This window comes from Poromitra crassiceps (assembly GCF_964638095.1).
Source record: "Poromitra crassiceps genome assembly, chromosome: 20".
NCBI lineage: Eukaryota > Metazoa > Chordata > Actinopteri > Beryciformes > Melamphaidae > Poromitra > Poromitra crassiceps.
This window is the reverse complement of record NC_139637.1, coordinates 24,666,702-24,684,708: the sequence shown is the minus strand read 5'-3', so window position 1 is coordinate 24,684,708 and position 18,007 is coordinate 24,666,702. Positions and strand designations below refer to the sequence as shown.

Below are 18,007 nucleotides of genomic sequence, written 5' to 3'. Positions count from 1 at the left end.
CCATCTCTGACAAGGTAAAAAAAACAAGGTAAACATCAAACAACAAGGTGACATCGCAATTGCAGCTCGAGTGACATCACTGATGACATCACAATTGCTCGAGTGACATCACCGATGACATCACTTGATGATATCACAATCGTGACCCACACTGCCGCCACACACACACACCGCCATCCACTTACTGCATGCAATATCTGCTGCTGTGTATAGGTTTACAATCAAATGTCACATTTATTAAAGATGCTGCTCTGCTGCTGAGGAAAGGAAAAACGGGACTTCTTTAGGACCCAGCCACGCCACCAGGGGCGCTCCCTCACTCCTCCAGCTAATCACTTCAACGATGAATGGCACCTGTTGCGTTCAAAGGAGAAGCCGGGAGGGAGGCTGCCTGCCTGCCTGAGCGGAACGGACTGCTCTGATCTGTCTCCTTTGTCGCGCTAAAGTGCTGCCTGTCCTGACGACTTGAGGGGACAAACTTGGATCGTTTCCACACAACGCGCTGGAAGAGCTCCAGGAAACTTCACACATTTTGCGCCCCCCTGCTTTTAGGTAAGTTAAAGTCACAGGATTCAAACTTAAAGGCGATCTGTCATTCGTCGAGTCTCGCTGTCATTTTGTTTTGGAGCTAGTTAATATTGCCTGTCTGTCAGGTCTTCTTAACACTTCATCACAGAGTCACTGAAAGAGATCAGAAGAATGTTATCTTTGTGCTGTTGAAATGGGTTGATTTCTCCCGTCTGAGAATCCTAACGTATTCAGTGTTGTTTGAATGTTTTGGCTAAAAGTTACTACACTGTTCGCGTGATAACAACTTCCTACAATTTGTTGGCAAGCATTTTCTTCCTCTTTCACACTAGACATGACGCGGTTCAGCTGAGGAAACGGTTTTGTCAGGCCTGAGCATCTAAGGCCATTTATTTACCAGATAGTGCCAAGTTGTTGTAGCCTACCGCAAGTAGCCTGTTTATAATTGTTATAAAGATGATGATCTTGGCAAGCATCAGTGTCCTATACCTTTTTAAAAACTAATACTGACATGGGACATTCATATCTGGTTGTAACATCTGTTACAGTAGGTAGACTACAGTATGTAACTAGTTCAATCACGAGAGACTCGTAGGAAGGATTAATAAACTTTATTGAACAAAATAACCAGTTTAAGTGTGGCATATAACTCCATGATATCATGACGGGACTGATGCTGGAGAAGTCAGTCTTCGTGATAGTCAAGAAGACCACACTTGGTAATTTTATCATACTGTATAGTCTTTTCAGATTGACAATTGCATTCAACAAAAGCCTAAATAATCCCATAATCGTTAGCTACATGTTGAACCGTTGTGTATCTGGGTGCACATTTTGTCCTCTATTCTTCCTTTCTGCACTGTGATGATGACAGCAAACTGGACAAACTGGTTGTCCAGGTGGGAAATGTCAGTGCAAAGTGGACAGCCATTGTGTGTCTCTCTCTCTGGAATCACAAAAGTGTGTCTCAAATGAATTATGAACGAGGCCTCTCCTTGAGGCTTGAGCCTCCGGTAAATTAATTATGACCAAAGTAAGAGTGCGTTTCTCAACGGTGATCACCTACGGACCTGCGGATCCTAGATCCTGTTTCAAACGCTGCTGCTGCACGGTGCACCAGGAGATAGGTTTGTGCCACTTCCTTGAGAGAGGTGACAGCTGCTGATGTGTCTGGCGTACTGTAGTAGTAGCAGAGCAGGTGTTGTGGTGCGTGCGTCACTCATTAACCTGCTGCGGGAGTTGAGCAGCTCACCTGGTGGTGCCACGTGGGTGCTGCTGCTGGAGGCCGGGGCCCGTGGCCGGACACGGAGCAGGTGCCGTTCAGCTGTTGACTGAGAGGTGTGCCCTGTGAGAGGTGTGCCCTGTGAGAGAGGTGTGCCCTCCTCCCTGAGAGAGGTGTGCCCTGTTTGTTCTCTCTGCCTCCTTCTCCCACATGCCCTACTCACCTGTCCCGCAGGACTGCATTCTGGGGAGGGGAGGAGCCTGGGAGGAGCATTGGCTAGAGCGCTGGCTGCTATGACACTCACCTGGAGAGACTGACGAGCGGGTTTAAAAGGATTTCTCTCAACGCCTGCATATTTTACTTCAGGAATTACTGGATATTTAGCAAGTACAGACAGGCAGATAGTGTGAATGAAGTGTTACAGGTGGATTTGGTTTTCAATTAAAACGGATTCCAGAGAGATTGATTTCGTTTTTCCCAGCTTGGCTAAAACCGTCGGGTAAACCCGCACACACACATATCTCGGGGGGCTCTCGAGAATCGATTTGATTCGTTCTGTTCTGTCTCATCTCAACAGCCTCGAGAGCGACGCCCCCCCCCCCCCCCCGTCCGGGACCATGCGTCTGTTCTTCCTGCGCCGGCGCATGTCCCCCCTGAAGCTGGTGCTCCTGGGCGGGACTCTGTTCCTGGTGGTGCTGGTGGTCCTCCAGCGGGACGTGGGGTCGGCGGCGGGGGGCCCGCCCGCCCGCGACCCCTGGTTCCAGGAGCTGGTGGACAAGAAGGACAAGGTGCTGGTGATGGTGCGCGACGCCGTCAACAACATGGGCTTCCAGATCGGCGCCCCGCAGCCTCCGCCCGCCGAGGAGCGGCCCACGCAGGACGCGCGCTGCCCGGCCGGGTTCTACAGCCGGGCCGAGCTCAGGCCCTTCCTGGAGAGGCCCGCGGAGGACGCCGGCAGCCCCGGCGCCGACGGCAAGGCGTACCAGAAGGACCACCTGACCCCGGAGGAGGAGAAGGAGAAGGAGGAGGGCATGACCAGACACTGCTTCAACCAGTTTGTCAGCGACCGCATCTCGCTGAGCCGCGGTCTCGGCGACGACACCAGGCCTCCAGAGTAAGAGTTGCCAGGATAATCAATCAATTAATCTGATCAATTAATCTAATTTGAATCTGATCAATTAAACCCTAAATTACTTTACATTGCACACACACACACACACAGTTTGCCATGACGCAGAATATCCTGAAGATCACCACAGAAACTTGAGTCTAACAACACCGTGTGTGTGTGTCTACTACACATGTCAGTTATATGGGACACCAGCTTATTATCTGTGTTGTTGTAAATGTCCCCACCCACGCTTAATTTTCCACAGCGTCTGAAAATGTCCCAGTCTTGATCTAGGTCTTGAGCGCTTTGTGCTGCAGAAAGCGTTGTAACCGCTCGCTTATCTTCAGATCATTGTGACTTCTGTATGCTCAGGGCTGGGCTCTGTTTGTCTAAAGTGCGAGTGAACAGACCTTGAAAGTGTGCAAACATCTCTCTCTCACTCTCTCTCACTCTCTCTCACTCTCTCTGTGTTTTGACGTGGCTCACCTTTTCCAGGTGCGTGGACCAGAAGTTCCGTCGCTGCCCCGCTCTGCCCACCACCAGTGTTATCATCGTCTTCCACAACGAGGCCTGGTCCACCCTCCTCAGGACGGTCTTCAGCGTGCTGCACTCCTCTCCTGCTGCCCTGCTCAAGGAGATCATCCTGGTGGACGACGCCAGTATTGCAGGTGCAAAAAATGCAGTGTACATACACTGTATATACATACACACACACACGCACTGATGGCAAAACATACTCAAAGCACTGACTCAGGGCGTCCGGGTAGTGCAGCAATAGATTCCCTGCTTACCAACACGAGGGTCGCAGGTTCGAGCCCCCATGTTACTGTACCTCCGGCTTGGTCGGGCGCCGTCCATACAGACACAATTAGACGTGTTTGCGGGTGGGAAGCTGGATTAAGGGTATGTGTCCTGGTCGCTGCACTAGCGCCTCCTCTGGTCGGTCGGGGTGTTGTTTGGGAGGAAGGGGAACTGGGGGGGGGGGGGGGGGGGGGATAACGTGATCCACCCACGCTCTGCGTCCTGCTGGTGAACCTCCTCACTGTCAGGTGAAAAGAAGCGGCTGGCAACTGCACACGTATCGGAGGAAGTATGTGCTAGTCTGCAACTCTCTAACTGTCTCTGGGGGGGGGGGGGCAATGCCAGGGGGAAATGGCAGTTGAGGTAATATGCTAGTGATGCAAGAGGAGGCAACAGAGTAAAGGGTGTTGTAATGTTTCACCCTGTGAATTTGACCATCTGTAGATAATAATATGTAATAATATGCACAAAAGCCTGGCTTAATGTCAAATACAAGCTGCAGTGATGATGTTGTCCAGAGCACTGCTCGTAAACCTGAGGACAGAGTGGGAGAAACCATCATGCACACCTGACCACAGAGTGGGAGAAACCATCTAGCCATTCAAGGAGGAGGAGGAAAAATCAGTACTATGTTTGATTTTTCATTAAGAGAAAGCACAATCGATAGTGTTGCAAATGAGTATTGTATCTGTTAATTTTTAGTAACTATATTTATCAATACTATACCGACACCTGTTGCAAATTAGTATTGTATCCATTTCAAATGGTTAGTATTGATACTTATCGATACTATCGATACCTTTGACAACCCTCCTTCTACCTGGTTATCAGCAAACTGCATCACCAAAGATGCACAGAGTGAATCAATGTCTAAATGAGTGTTGTCAAAAGGGCCCTTCTGTGTGGAGTTTGCATGTTCTCCCCGTGCCTCCCGGGGGTTTCCTTCATATAGGAACCCCTCACCAAAACATGCAATATCCTGGTTGCTAATGTGGTTCCTCCTCTGGTCGTTAAGGGCGCCTGTTCAGAGGGAGGGGAACTGGTTGGAATAGCGTGAACCTCCCACGTGCTATGTCCTACCAGTGAAGCTTCCCCTGTCAGGTGAAAAGAAGCAGCTGGCTAACTGCCCATGTCTCGGAGGAAGCATGGAGCCAGTTTCGGCTCTCCCCAGATCGGCAGAGGGTGGAGCAGCAACCAGGATAAATAAATTAAATTAGCACTAATGGGGGATAAAAATGGGATAAAAAATCGGGGGAAAAATATATATATAAAAAAAAAACTTCTAAATGAGTGAGTTTCAGAGAACCCACGCGAAACCATGCTTCGACTTACGAGTGCAGTTTGTAATTATGTTTAGCAAAGGACAGGGTGCACCACAACGCAACATGCTAGTTCTGCTATAAAACTATCAATGAATACGTTGTGATGTCATTGAGTATCTTAACACACCAAATTGTAATTGATTTGGCTATACTATACATATTAGATATAATCAAATAGATTTTTGAAGAATTTCACTTTGAGGACAAGATGTTTTCAACTTTCATAATCACATATCACCAATGCTAACCGGCTAGCTGTGACGTCATGTTTAGCTGGCACATACTGTCCTTGTCCTGTGTGTCACTGCATCACAAATCTGTCAACTTGAGTTAAGAGAGTATTTCTTCCATGCAGTGACTCAGAGCACGCAGCAGTGTTTCAGTGGGAGATACCATCATAACATGACAAAGGGGACTTGAACAGAGTCCGTGCCAGAACAACAACTTGATGGCATTCCAGAGAAAAGAGCATGGACGTTAAAGACCCCCCCTCTGTTCTTTTCTTCTTGTGCCCTCAGTGTGATGTCTGAGCGTCACTGTGCACATCAGAGTGATGATGTCTGTGCACAGTTTCACACTAGAAGGCTGTGTTCACAATCGTCCGCTGAAAGTGGAACGTTTCTCTTTGATTTGTGATATTTTTTATGTTATTTATTTTATTTGGCCTTTGTTTATACAGGGAAGGCTCTTGAGAGCAAGCTCTCATTTTCAAGAGCGCCCTGTTACAAAAAACAACCTATCCAGAGGGGTTTACAGACACTCAGACAGACGGGTTAAGAGCAATAAGAACAAATAAACCGTTAACTAAAACATGTGCACTCCTATCACAATCCTATCATCACAAATACTTGGAGCCAATCCCTGTCCAGTATTCAGCATTTAAACTTTAAAAATCAACTATTTGCATATTTACAGATTCTGGGATTTTTTGCCGAGGCCAGAAGGGGGCGTGGTCATTTTAAGATTTAAATGAAGCATCGTGTTAATTCACGCAGGACACGAAGTCATAGGCTACGCCCCAGCTGTGATCAGCTGACAGCCCGCTGATTGGATAAGAGTTTTAATCATTCACCAATCGCATCCTTTATCACAAGAAGGCGGTACATTTAAATATGGCTGCCTCCTACACTGGTGTTTGCTACTCCAGTGCTGCCTCACATCGTTGCTGCTGCAACGCTTGACCTCCACCACCCCAGCCTCCACCTTTCTAGTTCAGCCTCGCATGGCCGCAAAGGTTAAACTGGTATTCAATGTCTTGCATACCCATGGTGTTAGATGATGTCATCATTCCTACTACGATGTCGACAGTGATGAATGTTATGACATCACGGATGAGGTCATAAATCACGGATGAGGTCATAACGCCATGTGATGTCATATTCGGCTCCTATAAGAATTGGCTCTGCTGACCCTCGACAGTCAGCAGAGCCAATTCTTATAGGAGCCGAACGTGACATCACATGGCGTTATGACCTCATCCGTGATTTATGACCTCATCACTGTTTACATCATCGGTCATACATGACATCACTATAGTGACCTGGCCACCAGGTCGAGCTCTCTAGAACTGTATGACATCTGTGATTTATGACCTCATCCGTGATGTCATAACATTCATCACTGTCGACATCGTAGTAGGAATGATGACATCATCTAACACATGGGGGATTTGGCATTGCACTCCCGGATTAGCTTAGCATGCTAATCCAAGGAGCATCTTCTGTCAAGAGTGGAGCCATCAGCACCAAACATAACTTTATTTCCATTTGTTGCAATAAATGGGTTAAATCGATGAGTGTTCCTGACTGAATTTAACTTTGTTGTTGTGGAAAAACCATATTGGACACAAATGAGAAGTATTTATATACATCTTAAAAAGATGACTTTAGGGGGGTCTTTAATGTTTCAGTTGTCTTAGTTGCAAGCTTTTCTAACACCTTAAACGAGTGGTTCTCAAATGGGGGTCCGGGGACCCCCAGGGGTCCTTGAGGGGGTTCCAGGGGGTCCCCAGCCAAAAGGGGGTCATTTATTTTCACTATAATTCCATTCATAAGTAACACAATGACTCTTTTGGTCATGGGTTTTATACACTTTCTGTAATAAAACATCTAAAAGCATCAATCTTATTATCATATGGGGGACCATGGGACAAAATCCTATCAAATGGGGGTCCATGGTCAGTGTAGGGGTCCCTCATGTGAGAAAATTTGAGAACCACTGGCTTAAACAGTGTATCAGCCCTATCAAGGAGGTACAGCAATGATACAAACACTATCACATGTATTCTGTAGGCTAATGTAAACGACTTAAACATTAGCCAAACGGTTCCAAGTCCAACTTGAGTTTCTGTGAGCAGTGTTGCATGATCTCACCCACTCCTCCCGTGCTTGAACGCTCATCTGTGTCACTATAGAACTGAGGATGGTTTGTTCTGATAGAGGCAGTTAAAGTACATAGTCAAAAGAGGGATGTTGCAGTTGCCATGATAAACTGTATTTGCACATTGCCTACAACCGACTGTCTGACACTTCTGCTTTCTGTTGCCATATTTAAACGAGGAGCAGGCGCTGTGTGTCGTGGTGTCATAACGTTCAGACATGTGGGTGTTAGGTGCTGCACAGACACTGGGTGTGCGCCGCGGCAGCGCTAGTGTGGTCAGAAATGTTGTCGGAAAGGAAGTCCTAACCCAGTTTCTCCTGTTGTGTTGCCTCTACATTGCCGTTTTGTGTCGGGGCTTTCAAAATATACTATACAAATACTTTATTGTCCCTCGAGGGGATTTTATTTTGTCAGCTTTGCAGGCTTCACATAAATACATAGATAGATAAATGCATACATGCATATAACCCACATACAGTATTATGCATGTAACACAGATCACCTTCAGTGTGGCTGAAGGTGTAGTACGTATGTCAACTTTTCTCTGATTGGATAAAAACTGGCGGCGACCTCAAATCATCCAATCAGACAAAAGTTGGCATTTTCTGGGAAACGGAAGGTCGAATCGCGATGCCAATAAAGGACTACATGTATTTTTTCACCCCGAATCCAACCGTAAGTCTGTCCGACTTACGGTTGTGAAGATACGTCCGCCCTGCCTGCAGGACTACAGGAGAGAGATAGAGGACAGTGGGGGGTTGGGGGTTTCAAGTCACTGACCAAACACTCTATTTCAGTGATTGCTGTCAGAATATAGAGCCATTTAACACTTATTTGAACACAAAAACATCGCTGAATGCAGCTTTAACACTTGTACTTTTAGGTGGTACGGTGGTGCAGTGGTAAGCGCTGTCGCCTCACAGCTCGAAGGTCCTGGGTTCGATTCCCACCTGGGATGCTGTGAACGAACGCTGAAGGAGTGCGTGCCCGTCCGCATGTCCTCGAGTGCCCACCGCCCGGGTGGGGTCGTCAAAAGGGCCTTTCTGTGTGGAGTTTGCATGTTCTCCCCGTGCCTCCCGGGGGTTTCCTTCATATAGGAACCCCTTCACCAAAACATGCAATATCCTGGTTGCTAATGTGGTTCCTCCTCTGGTCGTTAAGGGCGCCTGTTCAGAGGGAGGGGAACTGGTTGGAATAGTGTGATCCTCCCACGTGCTATATCCTACCGGTGAAGCTTCCCCTGTCAGGTGAAAAGAAGCGGCTGGCTAACTGCCCATGTCTCAGAGGAAGCATGGAGCCAGTTTCGGCTCTCCCCAGATCGGCAGAGGGTGGAGCAGCAACCAGGATAAATAAAATTAAATTAGCACTAATGGGGGATAAAAATGGGATAAAAAATCGGGGGGGGTTGGGGGGGACAAAAAAAAAACACTTGTACTTTGCATGGCCCAATTTAATTTACAGTGTAATAACTGTTTTTAAAGTACATACCCAGGAATGCGACTTACAAATAGACATGGATTCATAGTTCATCAAGATCTCTGTATCATAGGGATAAACCACCTCCTTCTTTTACGAGGGGGACTTAGGTTGGAGAGAGGAGTCACATCTATGCAAGTCCTCCATAAACCACAAAAAATGTCTATATTTTTAATTGTTGTGGCAGCAGAGGTTGTGTAGAGAGTCCGTTTTCCATCTGAAGGATTTGACTATCAGCCCACCACGTCAGCAGCAGCAGCAGCAGCTGACGTGTCCTTGAATGACATGAACCCCTCTCCGCTTCAGCTACAGTGTCGGTCATCTTGAATGACATGAACCTCTCTCAGCTTCAGCTACAGTGTCGGTCATCTTGAATGACATGAACCCCTCTCAGCTTCAGCTCCACTGTCGGTCATCTTGATTCTTGATACGCTGGCTGCTTGCAGACGGAGGGGGGGCGGAGTCAGAGGGGGAGCAGACTCGTCGAAACGGAACAAACTTTAAGTAGGCCTGAAGATTAATAATTACACAGAGCAATGAGTAATAAAATATCACGGACGAGTTCATGTCATGAATGAGGTTTAATCCTTGTTGGTTTGACTTAAAACTTTTGTATCGTTTGTTCTTGTGGGCCGCCGTGCACAGCAAATTGACAAACGATCACCACCACAATGCATTCTGGGTAAGAGTCGCTCCTGAACGTCTACATTGTTGCTGACACACTCCCTCTGCATTATTTTGAATGATCGATCGTAGAAAGTTCACATGAGTTATTATCACAATCACGGAGCGGCACTTTAAGATGGCAGCGGGATACCCTCTGAGTGAGGAAGTGGTGCTGGCAGGTCAGTGAGACAATGGGACGCTGAAGCCCGACCAGCTCCAGGGGTCCTGAAGCTGACGTTGACCTCTGACCTCTCTGTGGAGAGCGGCACGCAAAGAGAGCATTTTCCCCTACAGGGATCAATAAATTTAGGTTCACGTAAATTCTTTGTTGCACTGTGAATAAATAGTCTTCATTTGGAAATAAAAAATAATAATTTGTAGTGAAATTGCAAAACAGAAAAGTAGGTAGGTAGACCTGAGGCCAGAATCAGCCCGTAATTAGAAATAAATAAATCTTTAAATAAAAGCAAAAGTATCAACGGCATGTTTAAAATGGTATAGAGAAATCTAGATCAGTAAATGAAACGATAAAACAAAACCGAATTCAATAAATAAATGCGTAATGAATGCAAAGAATCCTTAATATATTTCCCTACTTCCACTATTTGTTCCTGTATTTCCTGCTACATAAAAGCTCTTAGTATTTTCCAGGGTGTCCAACAGTAGCATGAGTTCACTTCCACGAGGAAAAGCAGGGACTCGGGAAGCATTGTTGTCCTCTGCAGTGAGAGAGACATCTCTTTATTCTCTGGATATTACAGCGTTGCTCATCACAGCAGTTGGATTAGATCTGTGCAATTCATCACAATTTAATCTCAATTACAATTTTGGCTTCCCACAATTGTGAAAACATATATATATATATTTATTTATTTGTTTTTTCAAGTTCAATAAATGATGTTGCAAAAGTCAATGGGTAATCGCGTTAAATAATCGTGTATTTTTTTCACAAGGTTCTGTGCATTTTATTTTTTAACATTTGTTTCAATTTGGTCCTCTGTAGCATTCTACAGCAAAATAAATCAACTGAATTCATGTGAATAATTCAACGTATTCAACGATCTCGTCAGTCGTGCTTCTTCATAGCGGCGCTGTCTGTGTCTCTTGTCTCCCTCAGAGCACCTGAAGAGCCGCCTGGAGGAGTACGTGCGTCAGCTGGACATCGTGCGTGTGGTTCGGCAGCCTGAGAGGAAAGGTCTCATCACCGCCCGGCTGCTGGGAGCCAGCATGGCCCAGGGAGAGGTGCTGACCTTCCTCGATGCACACTGTGAGAGAACCATGCATCACGCACACACATGCACGCACGCACGCACACACACACGCACACACAGACACATGCACGCACACGCATGCACACACACACACACGCGCGCGCGCACGCACACACACACACTTTTAAGCAGATTTGTGTAGCTCAATAGGTGATTTACACCTCAGGGGTCAGGGGGATTGATTGCCATAGAGAGGCAAAGTGGAACGTCACTTCCTGCTTCAGCACTGTACCAGAGATTTAAAGTGGAACGTCACTTCCTGCTTCAGCACTGTACCAGAGATTTAAAGTGAACGTCACTTCCTGCTTCACATTTTGCTTCACTAAACAGGTAGGACGCTTTGCGGTGGTGGTTTTAGCGTAACCTATGTGGGGTTTGGCATAACCTTCGTTATTTTGAATCCCACATAGGTTACGCCAAACCCCACATAGGTTACGCTAAAACCACCACCGCAAAGCGTCCTACCTGTTTAGTTGACCAGTCGGCAGGAAAGTATCGCGGGACTTCACGAGACTTGGTGACCGAGATCACGTTTGAGGTAATTTGGTCCCTGGGAGAGACCAGGAAACAGCCTGGGGGGAAATATCACTATGGTGGATGTTGACGGATCAGATTATGGCGATATGCGGCGAAAACGGGAATAAAAATAGCTATTTAGATGCAGGAAAGACAGGCTCACACTTGGCCCCAAATCAGCTCCATTTAAGACTGACTTGGACGCTATTGATCTCAAAACAACGCTAGGACGGCCAGAAACGCCGCGGAGATCGCTGGGTGAGTGGTCAAATCATAATTAATGCCAGGAGATGGGTCCAGGTTAAAAAAAAACGAAATTCTCCTTTAAGCTGGAAACATGCTACAACGTCAGCCTCGACTTGGGGCGTTGCCGACGGCAACCAGACGTATATTGCTCAAACGTCATCTTGACGAGGGGCTCGCAGGGGAGTTCCCAGAAAAATTAGTAAATTGTGATTTCACTAGGATTTCAATAGCTAGAAGTTAGCCGAAGGAGAGACTGTATTAGTGCAGTGGTTCTCAAATCTTTTCACATGAAGGACCCCTAAACTGACAAAAATTACACCATGGACCCCCATTTGATAGGATTTTGTCCCATGGTAGATGTTTTGTTACAGAAAGTGTATAAAAGCCATGACCAAAATAGTCATTGTGTTACTTATGAATGGAATTATAGCGAAAATAAATGACCCCCCTTTTGGCTGGGAACCCCCTGGAACCCCCTCAAGAACCCCTGGGGGTCCCCGGACCCCCATTTGAGAATCACTGTATTAGTGCATTATGCTTGGTAATAGCTTTCACTCTCTGCTGTTATCTCCCCATCTATATCATAGTATACTGCGCTGTTCACGTTGGCTGCGTCCAGTCACATTTTGGGGGAGCTGCCCGACCGGGAATTCAGTCTGGCAGCGGATAATACTGACAGTATTGCAAGGTGCTTTGGAGTGAAGCGTAACACAAAGAGGATTTGTTTCCTGTTACATTAACAATATACTATTCTACAGCCTAACCTAGCCTAAGGGGGCACGGTGGCTCAGTGGTAGAGCTGTCGCCTCACAGTCAGAAGGTCCTGAGTTCGATTCTCGCCTGGGACACTGTGGGCGCTGTGGTTGTGTTCCCCCCCATATCCTCAGTGCCTACTGCCCAGGTGGGGTATCTCGTCGTAAGGGCCTTTCTCTCTGTGTGGAGTTTGCATGTTCTCCCCGTGCTCCCCCAGGGGGTTCCTCCGTATATAACCCCCCCACTAAAAACATGCAGAAGATCAGATCGCCATCGTCATCCGACCAGTGACGACAACATCCGAAGTTGGTCCCCGGGCGCTGTACGAGAAAGCGACCACTGCTCCTGGCCTGCCCCCCGGAGGAAAGGACAAAGCCAGGATGGGTTAAATGCAGAGGACAAATTTCACCGGCCACCGTCAGCATGAGTGTGTTTGTGGCCGTCCGTGCATGTGTTGATGTGTGATCGTGTGACAATAAAGACGGGCTTGTCCGTCTGAAATCGTGTTTTTAACCCACCCAGCACCCCCAGCAGCAGTAGGCCCTGAAAGCACACAAGGAAAAACTCTGAAGAAACAACCTTTAGTAGGAACAACTTTGAGGGGGCCGCAGCAAATAGACCCTCTCCTCCTCCTCCTCCTCCTCCTCCCCCTCCTCCTCCTCCTCTCCCTCCTCCTCCTCCCTCCTCCTCCTCCTCCTCCTCCTCTCTCCTCCTCCTCCCTCCTCTTCCTCCTCCTCCTCCCTCCTCTTCCTCCTCCTCCTCCCTCCTCCTCCTCCCTCCTCCTCCTCCCCCTCCTCCCCCTCCTCCTCCTCCTCTCCCTCCTCCTCCTCCTCCTCTCCCTCCTCCTCCTCCTCCTCCTCCTCCTCCTCTCCCTCCTCCTCTTCCTCCTCATCTCCCTCCTCCTCTCCCTCCTCCTCCTCCTCTCCCTCCTCCTCCTCCTCCTCCTCCTCCTCCTCCTCCCTCCTCCTCCTCCTCCTCCCTGAGTGTGCCAGAGGTGCCGGGGCAAAACATAGGCGGCACCTGTGACAAAATGAAAATGCCACAAATCATTGGACATACTGATACCAAAAATATTTACAAGTATAGACCGTTTCAACCTACAACATAAACATTCCAAATGGACCAAAGTTTAGTTCCTGTTTCCTGTTGTTCCTTAACAACAGAATTCCAGGGAAACCAAGAAGCTCTGTAGAGCAGGGAGCTGGCTTTTGCTCCTATGGGGAAACAGGCAGTTAGGTACAGTTATTTTTGGACTATCATCTCCAACCATCTCTACAGAAACGGACTGTTGGCTGTAAATTCATGTTTGTGTCGACGGGGGTCGAAGGGGAAGTTGCTCTGTCAGGATATGATGAAGTGATCTCTATCCCTCTCTTCCCCCCCCCCCCCTCTCGTCGCTAGGTGAGTGTTTCCACGGCTGGCTGGAGCCCCTCTTGGCCCGTATAGTGGAGGAGCCCACCGCTGTGGTGAGCCCGGAGATCACCACCATTGACCTCAACAGCTTCGCGTTCAACAAGCCGGTGGTCAGCGCGCGCGCCTTCAACCGCGGCAACTTTGACTGGAGCCTGACCTTCGGCTGGGAGGCCATCCCCGAGGAAGAGAGGAAGAAACGCAAGGATGAAACTTACCCCGTGAAGTAAGAGGGGCCAATCATGTTGTTACTTTCATCTCAAGTGGTTCTTCCTCAAAGATGTCACCGTCTATTCTTGGCTCAGTAGAGAGAGATGCTGGTTAAGCGGCGGGAGAAGAATGTATTGTTAAATTCCGTTCTACATCAGACATATTTTGTGCATGTGCGAATTAAAAATGTCTGTTTTTTCAGAACTCCCACCTTTGCCGGCGGTCTCTTCTCCATCTCCAAGACGTACTTCGAACACATCGGAACCTACGACGACAAGATGGAGATCTGGGGCGGCGAGAATATCGAGATGTCGTTCAGGGTCGGTGTCACCATCATCTCTGCTGGTCCCATTATGTTACTTTGATGAATGTCCCCGCTCGTGATCAGAATCTGAACGGTCGAATGCGGTGTGCCTACAGGTGTGGCAGTGCCTACAGGTAGATAGATGTTGGTGTATGACAGACAGGTGTATGGTGTGCCTACAGGTGTGGCAGTGTGGCGGTCAGCTGGAGATCCTGCCTTGCTCTGTGGTGGGCCACGTCTTCCGCACCAAGAGCCCCCACACCTTCCCCAAAGGCACCGAGGTCATCACGCGCAACCAGGTGCGCCTGGCCGAGGTCTGGATGGACGACTACAAGCACGTCTTCTACCGCCGCAACAAGAACGCTGCAAATATGGCCAGTCAGGTGCGTCCTCCTGGTAGCTCACCTGGTAGCACGCATACCACGAAGGCTCGGGCCCTTCGCCGTGGCCGACCCGGGTTTCGAATACGACCTGTGGTCCTTTGCCGCATGTCATCCATCCGCTCTCTCCCCACCTTTCCTGTCTGCCTACTGTCCTATCTAAACATAATTAAAGGTGAAATGCCCCGGGGAGAAGAAAAAAAAAAAAAGGCCAGTCAGGTCTGTGGCCTGAGACGCAAGAGAAGCGAGATTGAAACAAATGTATATATTGAAAATGTTAAAAGCTCAAATTAAGTTTCCAGTTTGAGGATATTTGGATATAAATAGCCCAGACAGCAAAGGATTCTTGGTGTCATTATGTAATGGTTCTCTATAGTATATATATATCTATAGTACGAGTAGTCTCTCTACACACTCTAATATTACGTTGAATCGCTGCGTTCCGCATGCTACATAAATTAGTCTGTGCCACTTCACAGCCCTCGCTACTGTTTTGGGCGGGGGGGGGGGGCGCAATTGAATGACTGACAGGTCATAGCACCAATGAGAGAGTGGTTCATTTTCAAAAGACGACGGTCAGTTTGGGTGGGCGCGCCTGCCCTGATCGCTAAAGTCGTTTGTGATTGGTGGGTAACCGTTCAGGATTCCGAACCCACCAATCCTGAACCCACCAATCACTGGCCAGGATTCCCGACAGCAGTTTGGAGCTAGAAGCGTCCCAGACCCAGAGAGATCTGCAGCATGGAGTAACCTAGTGTATCAGCGTATATGAACTCTCGTGGGTCTGGTGTTGAGACTATAGTACGAGTCACAGTTTCTCAGAACTTCAAGTCCTCTTCTTCACTGTTACAGAACCAGTTTGGGGACACTTCTGCCCGTATGAAACTGAGAGAGAGTTTGCACTGCAAGAACTTCACCTGGTACCTCAACAACATCTACCCAGAAATCTTCATCCCGGACTTAAGCCCGGACAAATCCGGCGCAGTACGTCATGTTTCTTTGTCTATATTCATGTTTTGCCTTGAGAGATCTATAATAATTATGCAAGCAGACTGTTACTGTAGCTGTATTTGTACCGTTATTGTGCGTCTGTGTTTGCGCAGATTCGAAATTCGGCATCTCAGACCTGCCTGGACGTAGGAGAGAGCAACACCGGAGGAAAACCAGTCATCATGTACCAGTGTCACAACATGGGAGGCAACCAGGTACAGTAGCTCTCGTCTCACCTCCTTCACCTCCTTTCGATGCGTTTGTGTGTCTGTGAAATTAAGAATGAGGACTCAAAAAAAGCTCTCACCAGGAAGTGGTTATCACAGGAAAGCCCTAAAGTGAAAGAATGGATGAATATTACGATGGATATATATAAGATGGAAAGACTAACTGCTGTTATCAATCATAAAGTAGAACAATTTACCTCAAGATGGGAATGCTGGGTTCAATATATAACACCCATTAGGCCAGATTTTATTTTTTTGGATCCAAGATGAATGTATAGTGAAAAGTCGACTCCCTGTTTTGTTTGTTTCTGTTTGTTTTGTTGCGGCTGTTGTGGTTTTGTCTTTTATTTTATTTCTCTAAGAAAAATATATATATATATGGCAGTACATATCTACAATGTATACAATGCAAGTATGTATTGATAATAATCTGTCAATAAAAAAAAAAAGAAAAAAAAAGAATGAGGACTCATTTGAAGGTGACCGGATGTCCTCCTGGACAGTTGGGTCTCTGATCACATGGTTGTCTCTGTCGTCCCTCCAGTACTTTGAGTACACGTCTCAGAAGGAGCTGCGTCACAACATCGGGAAGCAGCTGTGTCTCCAGGCCGTGCCGCAGCCGGAGACGGTGAAGATCGAGCTGTGCCAGCGGAAGGGGAAGGGCACGAGTCTGGCGCCGCAACAGGAGTGGGTCTTTACGGAGGTGAGCCACGTCGGGATATGGATTTACCTGCTTTTAACCCACCTATTTTGAACAGCAAACTATGAATTGATATTTTGATATTTACATTTTGTGTGAAGATTCATCTGTTTCTCTGTGTTTTTTCCCCCTCCAGGAGAATCTCCTGAAGAATCCGAGCAGTGGGAAGTGTTTACAGCTGAGCGGAGGTCACCTTCAGATGGAGCACTGCAACGCTGCTGACCTCAACCAGCACTGGACCTTCACCTGACCCTGACCCCACCACCCCGTCTGCCCTGCTCACCTAATGGCACTCAGTGTGTCCCCTTCCTCAGACTCTGCGCCCGGGAGCCAGCTCCACATTCATCTGACTGGAGCTCGGGGGGCTTTGGGCCAAGCTGGGAGGATCGCTAAAGATGGAGGAAGGACTATGTAAAGACAGACATTCCCATCTGTGTGGAGCAAGCTCAGGCTGACCGGACTCATTTTAGAATCTTATTTATGATGGAAACTCAGGAAAGACAGGTGGAGGTGGAGGTGGAGGTGGTTCTTGATGCACTCCAGCTTTTGAAAATCACCGTTTCAGTGACTTTTCTCTGACAATGAATGTTGAAATCTGTGCTGCAGCGACAATGCAAGAGTTTTGCCAAAGGGAACGATGTGATTTTTTTTTTTTTATTAAAAAATAAATCTCTACACTGTCGTCTCAGATAAATGATCATTTATAGAAAACTGCCAGTTTTAAATGTTTTCACCATCAGCAGAAGTTAATAATAGTTGTATAAGTCGTCATGATCATCGCAAGGCGGCCGCTGTTTGATTTGCGGTGTCTGTTATTCACAATTTTGTGACGTCATAATAAATCAATTGTTTTCATGGGGACATCATCAGTGATGTCATAACTCTCTCTACCCATTCTGACATCATCAGTGATGTCACTCATGTCTATTTTGATGTATGGCATCGTCAGTGACATCATCAGTGATGTCATAAATCCCATAACATGTGGCGCATCATCTCCAGTCTCCACCCTAGAAAAAAGGAGCATGCAGGATTGCTAGTTTACCAACTACCAGCAGAATATTCAAAACATTAACAGCCATGCAAATCAGATTTAAGCCAGCTTGACATCCAGTTGCCTGCGTGAAATCGTATACGTGCGTCAGCCACTTAATAACCCTGAGATAATGGACACGCCGGAGGTCATGTACTGATAAGAAACCCTTTGACACAATAATAATCCATGAGAGTTTCTCAAAGGCACTAGTTAATATTTTGCTACACAATGTTTATCCAAGGAGTGGTTTACTCCTCCAACATTCCTCCAAGTGAAAAGGCCTGGGAGCTGTGAGGTGGAGTGAACAGGCAGGATCCTCCCCAAGCTGCCCAACCTGATCTGATGGAATAGGCAGGTGTGATTTCTTGTGTGGAATTGTCCCATGCACCAGACCTCCTGGACTGCAGGGACAGAAGAGCACCAGACCTCCTGGACTGCAGGGACAGAAGAGCACCAGAT

General features: G+C 47.4%; 1 protein-coding gene across 2 annotated transcripts; it reads left to right on the top strand.

The window, feature by feature from the left end:
- Positions 1-399: 399 nt before the first annotated feature.
- On the top strand, positions 400-17,181 carry galnt6 (UDP-N-acetyl-alpha-D-galactosamine:polypeptide N-acetylgalactosaminyltransferase 6 (GalNAc-T6)). 2 transcript variants are annotated; one of them, XM_083657182.1, is made up of 11 exons: positions 400-552; positions 2,328-2,864; positions 3,357-3,529; positions 10,623-10,772; positions 13,693-13,927; positions 14,114-14,231; positions 14,398-14,598; positions 15,448-15,579; positions 15,699-15,800; positions 16,357-16,515; positions 16,649-17,181. In XM_083657182.1, exons 2-11 carry the CDS (start codon positions 2,368-2,370, stop codon positions 16,760-16,762), a joined length of 1,881 nt encoding a protein of 626 aa, XP_083513308.1. In that variant the 5' UTR covers positions 400-552; positions 2,328-2,367; the 3' UTR covers positions 16,763-17,181. The 2 variants fall into 2 exon arrangements, with proteins under 2 accessions (XP_083513308.1, XP_083513309.1); XM_083657183.1 differs by lacking the exon at positions 400-552 and having other exon boundaries at positions 2,107-2,864.
- Positions 17,182-18,007: the final 826 nt, after the last annotated feature.

Bases quoted from the DNA above. Each gene is read 5' to 3' on its own strand.
- galnt6 (XM_083657182.1), top strand. From the start codon at position 2,368: ATGCGTCTGTTCTTCCTGCGCCGGCGCATGTCCCCCCTGAAGCTGGTG. The intron at 13,928-14,113 runs GTAAGAGGGGCC...CTGTTTTTTCAG, and splicing joins GATGAAACTTACCCCGTGAA to AACTCCCACCTTTGCCGGCG. The intron at 16,516-16,648 runs GTGAGCCACGTC...TTCCCCCTCCAG, and splicing joins AGGAGTGGGTCTTTACGGAG to GAGAATCTCCTGAAGAATCC.